This window comes from Elephantulus edwardii, unplaced genomic scaffold, assembly GCF_000299155.1.
Source record: "Elephantulus edwardii isolate Elephantulus edwardi_28Jun2011 unplaced genomic scaffold, EleEdw1.0 scaffold00119, whole genome shotgun sequence".
NCBI lineage: Eukaryota > Metazoa > Chordata > Mammalia > Macroscelidea > Macroscelididae > Elephantulus > Elephantulus edwardii.
In genome coordinates this window covers 11,069,780-11,080,467 of record NW_006399869.1, presented here as the reverse complement: position 1 = coordinate 11,080,467, position 10,688 = coordinate 11,069,780, and the positions used below count along the sequence as shown (strand labels likewise).

Sequence of the window (10,688 nt, the reverse complement as noted above, 5' to 3'; positions counted from 1 at the left end):
GAGTCATCAACAACCTGTGTTATGCAGATGACACAACCCTCCTTGCTGAAACTGAGGAGGACCTGAAGCGCTTGCTGCAGAAGGTCAAGGACTGCAGCCTCCTATCTGGATTGAAGCTCAACATCAAGAAAACAAAGGTTCTCACCACTGGTCCAATTGGTAGCATCAGTATGGATGGTGAAGAGATTGAGATAACAGTTTTCGTTTACTTGGCTCCACACTCAACACTCTTGGTAACAGCAGCCAGCAAATCAAGAGAAGAATTGCATTGGGAAAGTCAGCTGTCAGGGACCTCTCAAGAGTATGGAAGAGCAAGACGTCAGGCTGGAGACTAAGGTGTGCCTGATCTGGGCTATAGTCTTTGCAATTACGTGCTATGCATCAGAGAGTTGGACAGTGAATAGGGATGATGGAAAGAGAATTGATGCCTTTGAGCTGTGGTGCTGGAGAAGGGTGTTGAATATACCATCGACTGCTAGGAGAACAAACAGGTTTGGCCTGGAGAGGGTGAAGCCGCAATGCTCCTTGGAGGTGAGGATTCTGAAGCTTCATCTGACATACTTTGTGCATATTGCAAGGAGGGACTGCTCCTTGGAGAGGAACATAATGTTTGGCAGAGTGGAAGGGCAGCGAAGGAGAGGAAGACCTTGGATGAGATGGATCGATTCTGTGACTGGAGTGGTGGGAATGAATGTGTTTGAAATGGCTAGGTTGGCACAGGGTAGAACGGCGGTTAGAGCTCTTGTACATAGGATCGCTATGAGTCACAAACGACTCGATGGCACTAACGACAACAACAAACAATAATATTAGTACCTGGAATTTGGACTTAGAGATGCCTGAACTCAAGAGAACTGGCCACAGCATAAGAGACCAGCAGCAGCATGAGGCATTTGCATCACAGAAGCCCAGAAGGCTTGAGACCTAAGCCATCAAACATATCAAGAGCTGAATAGGGGGAGAGAGATGTTGAATGGGGTAGGTGGAAGTCGAATGGGATGCTGGTGGGGCTGGGAAAGGGATGAATCGAGACACCTGTGTCATGGGATGAGAGCAACACTGAATCTATTTGTTGCTTCTATAATTGGGAAATATTTTTCATCTGCTCTTTTCAAAATGCTTGTCTGTCAGTTATTGTTCTAAATCTGAGCATTCGAATTAAGATAGACCAGGAAGAAGGACTGGTCAACCACTTCCAAATAAAAGGCCTTTGAAACCCCTGTGTACAATAGACATGTGCTATAGGGAAAAAACAAAACAAAACTCTAGAAAAGTTCCTAACCCTTTGCATGATTTTCAGTCTATATTTGCAAGACTTGAGATTTCCTCTTTTATCTGTAGCAAAGCTTTCCACTGTAATTTAGCTATTAAATTGTATTTTCTTTTTATCAACATTAATAGATTTGGGAAATTTAAGGTTAAAATTAATTGAAGCATTTAGCACACTACTTCAAAATATATTGATGTGGAAAGTGCACTGTATATAATTATCTTTGGTTTTTCACACTACTAATCTTTTCCCTAACAACTTGCATGTCAATTCTCTCAAAAAGTCACAATGTCCTTTTTTTTACCTTTCAGGATAATGAGGAGAAATAAAATTAATCGCATAGATGAAAATACCTTTGCATCTCTGCAGAAACTAGATGAATTGTAAGTTTGATTAAAAATATGTCATTAATATGTTTTCATTTTATTTCATATTTGCTTTTCATATAATTTTTCATACATTTAAGGAATACCATCTCCTTTATCTAAGCAGGATTTATGTAGTCACTGGAATAATGGAGTTACAACTAATTAAAGAATTCACATATCTTAAAAAAAAACCATAAATGAATTATGTAAAATAATTATTTGAGGGGAAATGGGGTAAAAAGAATACAAAAATCACATCCTACTCCACTCTGCCCCAGTGCTAGATGTAAACTAGCACTAAGAGTTCTGGTAATATTGTTGTTAAGGTATTCAGCTGCTAACCAAAATGTTAACACTTCACATTCACCTTCTCCTCTGGAGGAAAGAGATGGAGTATTGGTTTCCAGGAAAATGTATGGCCTTGGAAAACCAACTTTCAGATTCTGTCCTATAGGGTCTCTACAAGTTGAAGTCAATCAAATGGCAGTGATTTTGGTTCTGTTTTTTCTTAGAGGCTTATTCAGAGATGGTAAGAAAGTAAGACACCACTTTACTGATTCTGAAACCTAAGAATCTTTGCCCTGGGTCCTGTAGGAATAAGAAACTGTCATGAGTAGTATCTTTCCCTATAATAATAATGACAGAAAGATGCAAGTGTGATATATCAATACATAAAACACAAATACTTTAACAATTGCCAGTGCTAATAAAAGCTCAGCAGTAAAGGAAAATATCAACAAAAATCTGAGTGAGTTTAAAAATTGCTCAAAAACTCACACTCATTCCTGTTAAGTTGGATCCAACTCATCGCTTCATCAGGTTTTCAGAAGCTGTGAATCAGCCATGTAGGAGGAGATTGCCTATCTTTCTTCTGCAGAACTACTGGTAAATTCAAACTACCTGCATTTGCATTAGCAATGTAACTCCCTTCCTATGCGCTAGGCCACCAAAGGTCAGTCCCTCTAGACCAATAATTGTTGTTATTGTTGCTGTTGTTAGACTTGTTTCATCCCTTATTATACATTTATATACAAGAATGCAAATGTCTTGCTTTCAAAGAGGTGGTACTTTTTTACAGATAAATCTAGAAAAAGAAGACAAATATCTTTTGAGAAAGAGTTCAATCTCACCAGTAGAATTAATGAAAGTAAATAAATTGTCAACCATCAGAATCCGAAGGATATTAACTAGTTCTGGTAGAGGGAAAAAAATCTTTGCTATGTGTTTAATTTAATTTGTGTTTTCAAAATAGGTTTCACTAGTTGATAATGAGGAGCCCTAGGGGTACAAATAATTGGGCTCCTGGTTACTAACTGCAACGCTGGCTGTTGGAATGCACCCAACAGCTCCTAGAAGACGTAGCAATTGGCTTCTGTAAAGATTACAGTCAAGAAAACTATATGGAACATCATTGCTGCCACATGGGATCACTATTAGTGTAAAATAGCTTTATAGCTTCTAATAAGTTCATAATGTGTTTCTTGAGCCTGTTACTAAATGGACCTCAAATCTAAGTTTATATTTAAGCTAAAGGTGAGGTAATTATCTTTTCAGATGTCATATAAGAGCTACACTAACAATATGCTCTTGCGTGATTCATGTTGTAAGAACTATATGCTAGACTCTGTGCTGCTGGCTGAAACCTAGCAACCCCACCAGGAAATGAGATATAATACTTGCAATTGTAATATTGTAGTGGACTATTCTAAATCTAGGTTTTTTCCAAATCTCCTTACTAACACAATTTATATGATTTCTCATACAAGGAAATATAATTGAATCCTACTTTTACCTAAAGAGTATATTGATTCAATTTAACTCTCCTGATTAGAAATGGAAAGATTAGCTATTCCACAACTAAACTAGTTGCATATGTACAAAAGTAATTTCAGTGTAATGTTTCATGTCATTGTTATGTGCCGTTGAGTCGCTTGTGACTCATAGCGACGCTATGAACAATAGCCCTGAAACCTGCTCTATCCTGTGCTAACTTTATTATCTCTGACACACCTACCCTCATTCCTCAGTCACTGTATCAATCCATCTCATAAATGGTCTCCCTTTCTTTCTCTGTCTGTCCACCGTTGCAAGCATGATGTCCCTTTCCAAGGATTGGTCCTTCCTTACAACATGCCCAAAATATGTTGGATTAAGCCTCAGAATCCTTGCCTCCAAGGAGAAGGCTAACTTCACCCTCTCCAGGATGAACCTCTTTGTTCTACTGGCAGTCAATGGTATATTCAAAACTCTTCTCTAGAACCACAGCCCTAAGGCATCAATTCTCTTTCTATCATCCCTTGTCATTGTCCAGCTCACTGATGCATAGCAAGCAATTGTGAAGAGTATGGCCTGGATCAGGCACACCTTAGTCTCCAGACTGACAGTGTTGCTCTTTAGTACTCAGGAAAGGTCCCTGACAGCCAACACTTTTGTAAGAAACACAAACGCCGGCTATACACATGGATTTCACCTGATGGTAAGCATAGGAATCAAATCTATTACACCTGTGGAAACAATTGCTGGAGAAGCTCAATATCAGCTGTGAAAATTAGGCCAGGTACTGATTGTGGAACAGACCATCAAGTACTCATATGCAAGTTCAAGCTGAAGTTGAAGAGTATTAAATCAAATCCACAGGAACCAAAATTTGAGCATAAGTCTATCCCACTTGAATTTCAAAACCATCTCAGGAACAGGTTTGAGGCCTTGAACACCAATGAGTGAAAACCAAATGAACTGTGAGAAGATATCAAGAATATCATCCATGAGAATGCAAAAGGTCATTACAAAGGCAGAGGAGGAAGAAAAGACCAAGATGGATGTCAGAAGATACTCTGAATATTGAACTGGAGCACCAAGAAGCCAAAGTAAATGGAAGAAGTCAAGAAATTAAGGAACTAAAGAAAAGATTTCAAAGGGCAGCTCAGGAAGACAAAGCAAAATATTACAATGAAATGTGCAAAGAGGAGGAATCAGAAAATCAAAAGGATGGAACTCACTCAGTATTTCTTAAGTTGAAGGAATTGGGGGGAAAACCATTATTTCCTACACTATATATTATAAAGACACACCCTTTGGCAGGCCTCCACCCTTGGGTCCTTTTTGGCCAAAAGAGGCCAAAGTCCAGCTGACACCTGCTTGTGGAGGGAAAAAAACAATTATCACGAATCAAACACAATCCAAAACTTTCCTTACGTGACCCCCGTCAAGATGTGAGAAACCAACTTAACCAGTGCTAAATGAGATTAGTGTTATATTTGGAGGAACATTCTTCTACTCTGTACATCACTCTTCATCAATTTGCTGTACTGAGATAATCTGGGTTTCCTGTGATGCTGAACCTTGTGCCATTGGGGTTTCAAATACCATAATGGTTACTCAATGTGGACAGTGTTTGGTGGAGCTTCCAATTGTAAAACAGGTCTGGAAGTAGGAATGGCATCCACTTCCTAAACCACATGCCTATGGAAACCCTATGAACTTGGAGAAATGACGATAGCTACGGAAGGCATTAGGTCTTTTGTTCACAGAGTTGTTATAAGTTGTACTCCATTCAATGACAATCAACAACAACAAAAGTAACGTACATTATATATGGTCCAGCAAAAAAAGAAAATTTAATGCCATGGAGTTGATTCGGACTGATGACAACCCTCTGTCAAGTTTCCATGGCTGAAAATCTTAACAGGAGGAGAATGCCTCACCTATTTGCCAGGGGGCTTCAGAAACCAAATAGAAAGTCCTCATGAATTTGAATGGGCTAGTCAGCAGTGGGTTTTGTTTGGGTTTGAATTTGAAGGCTTTTTATGTTTTACTAAGAAGCTTTGATTTTATCTCCCAGACAATGGTAAAGACTTTTTTAAAATATTGAAGCTCTACAACAATTCTTCTGATGACCAAATGAAAACAGTCTCTCTTCCTCAATAGTTCATCAATAAATATCTAAGTAACAAAATTAAAGTTCAGCTAAAAGTAGGAAAATTTAACATGTATGTTATTGTTATGTGTCATGAAGTCAATTCTTAGCAACCCTATGAACAACAGAACAACCTTGTTTTGTTTTGTGCCATCCTCACAATCTCCAATATAGTTGAGATGACTGTAATAGTTACCGTGTCAATCCTTCTTGTCAAGGATCTTCCTCTCTTACACTGACCATCCACATGAAGAGAAAGAAAAAATCAAAATGGATGTCAGAAAAGACCTTGAAAGATGCAATAGAGTCTCAAGAAGCCAAAACAAAGGGATGAGATACTGAAGTTAAAGAGCTAAATAGAAGATTTCAAGGGGCAGCACAAGAAGACAATAATGTTTTAAGAGCATATGCAGAGAGCTGGAATTGGGAAAAGGGGAGAACTTTCTTAGCATTTCCAAGGGAAAGAACTAAAAAACAAATTCAATCTTTGAGCTGCAATACTGTGAGATGCTATGGGCAAAATTTTAATGACCCAAGAGCATCAAAAGAAGATGGAAGGATTACATATAATCACTGTACCAAAAAGAATTAGCCAACACTGAAATACCATATAGAAAGTACCATATAATCAAGAGCCAGTGGTAATGAGGGAAGAGTTCAAGCTATGCCGAAGGCATTGACAAAAAATAAGGCCCCAGGAATTCATGAAATATCAACTGACATGTTTCAATAAATAGATGCAGCCCTGAACATGCTCATCACTTTATGCCAGGAAATTTGGAGGCTCACTGAACAAAAGTTGTCTATATTTGTTCCCATTTCCATTAAAGGTGATACAAGAGAATGTAGATATTATTAATGTTATTCTTATCATATACAAGCAAAATACTGCTGAATATCATCCAAAATGGTTGGAAAAGTATATAAACAGAGAACTGCCAAGTGTTTAAGTTGGCTTTATGTGAGGCTATAGTACCAAGGATATCATTCCTGTGTCTGATGGATTCTGGCTGAATGCAAAGAATACCAGAAGAATATCTATTAGTGTTTTATTAACTCAGAGGCTTTGGAACTTTGTGAATCATATCAAATTATGGCTAAATTATGAGAATAACAAAAATTCCAGAACACTTAATTGTGCTCGTGCAAAACCTATACCTAGACCCAGAGGCTGTTGTGAGAACAAAGCAAGGAAATACTACATGGTTTAACCCAAGAAAGGTATGTGTCAGTGTTGTACGCTTTCTCCACACTCATTCAATCTCTTTGCTAAGCAAATTATTTGAGAAGCTGGGCTCTGTTAAGAAAAATGTGGCATCAGGATCAGAGGATGGTTCATCAATAACTTTCATTATGCAGATTACATAACCTTACCTGCTGAAACTTAGAAGGACTTGAAAGGCTTGTTGCAAAATATCAAAGAATATAACCCTTCTATGTGGATTGAAGCTCACTGTAAACAAAACCAAAATTCTCAGCACTGGACCAATAGGCAACACTATGAATGGTGGAGAAAAGATCGACACTATCAATTACTTAATCTTACTTAGATCTACAGTACCTTGGTACCAAAGTCAGGATGTCAGGAGATGTATTGCACTGGGAAAGCATGTTTTCAGAGACGTCTCCTAATTATTAAGGCGTAATGTTGTCAGTTCAGGTAATTATATTTTCAATCTTTGTTATGGATCTAAGCTAGAAAATGAATAAGGATGACAGAAGAAGACTTAATACCTTTAAATTGTGGTATTGGGGTAGAGTGCTAAATATCCCATAGACTGCAAAATAAAAAAAAAAACCAAACAGCTATGTCTTGGAGAAAGTGTAGCCAGAGTGCTCTTTAGGGCCAAAAATAACAAAGCTTATTTTGTTATTTTTAGCATATTTGGAGCATTTTGCAAGGAGAGTCTATTCCTTGGAGAGGGATATAATGCTTGGAAAGAGGGAGGGTTGGTGAAAGAGAAGAAAACCCTCAACCAGATGGATTGACAGAGTGACTGCAGTAAAGAAGGGCAAACCAACTGAGTGTGGAAACTACAGAACAATCTCACTGATTTCACATAAGCAAGATTCTACTGAACAGCAGAGAACTGCCAGAAGTCCAGGCTGGGTTTAGAAGGGGTCGTGGTACTAGGGATATTGTTGCTGATGTTAGATGGATCTTGGCTGAAAGCAGAGAATACCAGAAGAATGTCTATCTGTGTTTCATTGATTATGCAAAGGCATTTGACTGCGTGGATCATAACAAACTGTGACTGACTCTGAGAAGAATGGAAAACCCAGAACATTGAATCGTGCTAATGCGAAACCTATACTGGGACCAAGAGGCAATAGTCAGAACAGAACAGGGCAACACTGCATGGTTCAAAATTGGGAAGGGTGTACGCCAGGGATGTGTCCTGTCTCCATACCTTTTCAACCTGTATGCAGAGCAGATTATCCGAGAGGCTGGGCTTTATGAGAAGAAGCGTGGCGTTAGGATTGGTGGACGATCTATCAACAATCTGCGTTATGCAGATGACACAACCCTGCTCACTGAAACTGAGGAGGACCTCATGCACTTACTGCAGAGTGTCAAGGACTGCAGCCTTCAATATGGACTGAGGCTCAATGTCCAGAAGACAAAAATTCTCACCACTGGACCAATCGGTAGCATCAGGATGGATGGTGAAGAGATTGAGGTTCACAGCTTCAGTTTGCTCGGCTCCACGGCCAACACTCTTGGCACCAGTAGCCAGGAAATAATAAAACGTATTGCAATGGGAAAGTCTGTGGTTAGGGACCTCTCTAAAGTACTCAAGAGCAACGGTGTCTCTCTGGAGACTAAGGTGCGCCTGATATAGGCCATGGTTTTTGCAATCACTTGTTATGCATCAGAGAGTTGGACAATGACTAGGGAGGATAGAAGGAGAATTGATGCCTTTGAGCTGTGGTGCTGGAGAAGAGTACTGAATGTACCATAGACTGCCAAGAAAACAGATTCATCCTAGAGAGGGTTAAACCCTCTATGAGGTGGATTGATTCAGTGACTGGGGAATCGGGATGGATGTGTCAGAGGCAGTGAGATTGGCACAGGATAGAGCGGAGTTTAGGGCTGTTGTACATAGGGTCGCTATGACTCGCAAGTGACTCGACGGCACATAACAACAACAACAAGTCAGAGATTGTGAGGATGGCACAGTATAGGATAGATTTTAGATCTGTTGTTCATGAGGTCACTATGAATCATACTCAACTCAATGGCACCTAACAACATTCCCAAAATAGATGAGAGGGAGCTTTGTCATCCTTGCTTCCAAAAAGTACCCTGGCTACTTTTTTCCAACACAGACTTGGATATTCCGTACTCTTCTCCAACATCACAACTCAAAGCATGTATGTTGCTATTGTTGTTGTGTATCATCGAGTCAGGACCAACTCATACCTAAACCTCTATCAGGATTCCAGAGGTAGTGGTAAGGAATTTCATTGTTAACCTAAAGGCATGTGGTTTAAATTCATCAACTCCTCTGCTGGAAAAAGATGGGTGATCTGCTCCTGTGAGACAGAGCTTCAGGAAAAACCATGGAAGGATCAGCTATGAGTTGATCCCCACTCAAAGGAAAACAACAGCAATATATCTGTTTTGAGTTATAGTGTTGGAGAAGAGCATCCCACTTTATTTAAAGTAGGTCTGTTTATATTTAGTATTTAATGATCACCTTAGAGAGTTCAGAGGTGCATAGGGTCAAGCCTATTGAAGCTTTACACCGCTTAGAATAATAATGATTTTTTTTTCACAAAGTGATTAATATTACTCCCAGGGATACTATTCTTTATCAAATTCTCATCAGAATTATATTGAGGAAGTGAGGAAAGTGTGATTATATTGTGGGTATTGAAATTAATATTCTAGTACAAAATGTATATGAATTGTTGCTTTGTAAATCTTGACTCAGGTCACAATTTTAGAAAACAAACAAACTCTTTACAACTAAATTACAAGGTCTCACCACAAAATCCAGCTCAACCTCTGTGTACATAGGAAGTATACTGCCCCTACAAGTATATGAGATTCTGTACATATCAACTCTAAGAAACTTGTACATAACTCATTGTTTAAAAATATTATAAACCCAAGTGAAAGAAAACTGTAAGACCCTAAAACGTAAAATGAGAGAAGGAAGAAAAGGAGAAAGAGAAGGGAAGCTACAAAGAATAGAACTCACAAACGGCATTATTACAAAATTGTGTAATGACTTACTCATAAATTTCAGAAAAATTAGTTAATATATCTAAAAAATAACATATGTTTGCAATTATTTCTCTAGGGATTTAGGAGAAAATGAGATTCAAGATCTTCCACCTCATATATTTAAGGATCTGAAGGAACTCTCACAATTGTAAGACTGATATACATTTCTCCACTTCATTTCTTTTATACCACTCATTTTCATCGTCTTCTTCCTTTCTTTCCTTTGTTCTGTAATAATCTCCCCAAGTACGATGTCCTCCAATATCCACCTAATAGTCTAATCAACAATAAATTTCTTAAAAACAAAACCTATCCTGGGAAGCCCCTTTTAATCAATGGTCTTGTCAAAGATTTAAAAAAAAATTTCCCCCTTAAACTCAACTGTGCTGTCACTCTGATCTATGATTTTTGTCCCCAGGTATAGCCAATTAACTTCTTGTTCCATACCTTACAGGTGTAATAGGGCATTCTTTGACATAAGATTTATCTATACAATCCTCATTGCCGGTCATTTGCAACCAACTCATAGTTGACTATCTAGCTGTTTTTTGAGAGGCTGTAACCACACAGGAAGAGATTGTCCATCTTTCTCCAGAGGAGATCTGTGAATTCAAACCATCTCTCTTTTGGTTGTAAGAACAATTCTCTATCACTGAGTCACCAAAACTCACATATATATGTTGCTGTTGTTGTTGTTATGTGCTGTCATGTTGCCTGCGACTTAAAGTGATATAATATATAATTTTTTATATATACATGTTGTTGTTGTTGTTATGTGCCGTCAAGTCGCTTGTGACTAATAGTGACCCTATGTACAACAGCCCTAAACTCTTCTCTGTCCTGTACCAATTGCATTGTCTCTGACACTCCCATCCCGATTACCCCAGTCACTGAATCAAT

General features: G+C 38.5%; 1 protein-coding gene across 1 annotated transcript in view; it reads left to right on the top strand.

Annotated features, from left to right (window-relative positions):
* Positions 1 to 10,688, top strand: part of RXFP1 (relaxin/insulin-like family peptide receptor 1) — a 92,102-nt gene that overhangs the window by 59,695 nt on the left and 21,719 nt on the right. Inside the window, exons 8-9 of the mRNA XM_006892784.1 lie at positions 1,582 to 1,653; positions 9,865 to 9,936. Coding sequence (XP_006892846.1) covers positions 1,582 to 1,653; positions 9,865 to 9,936 — 144 coding nt within the window. The remainder of the gene's footprint in view (positions 1 to 1,581; positions 1,654 to 9,864; positions 9,937 to 10,688) is intronic.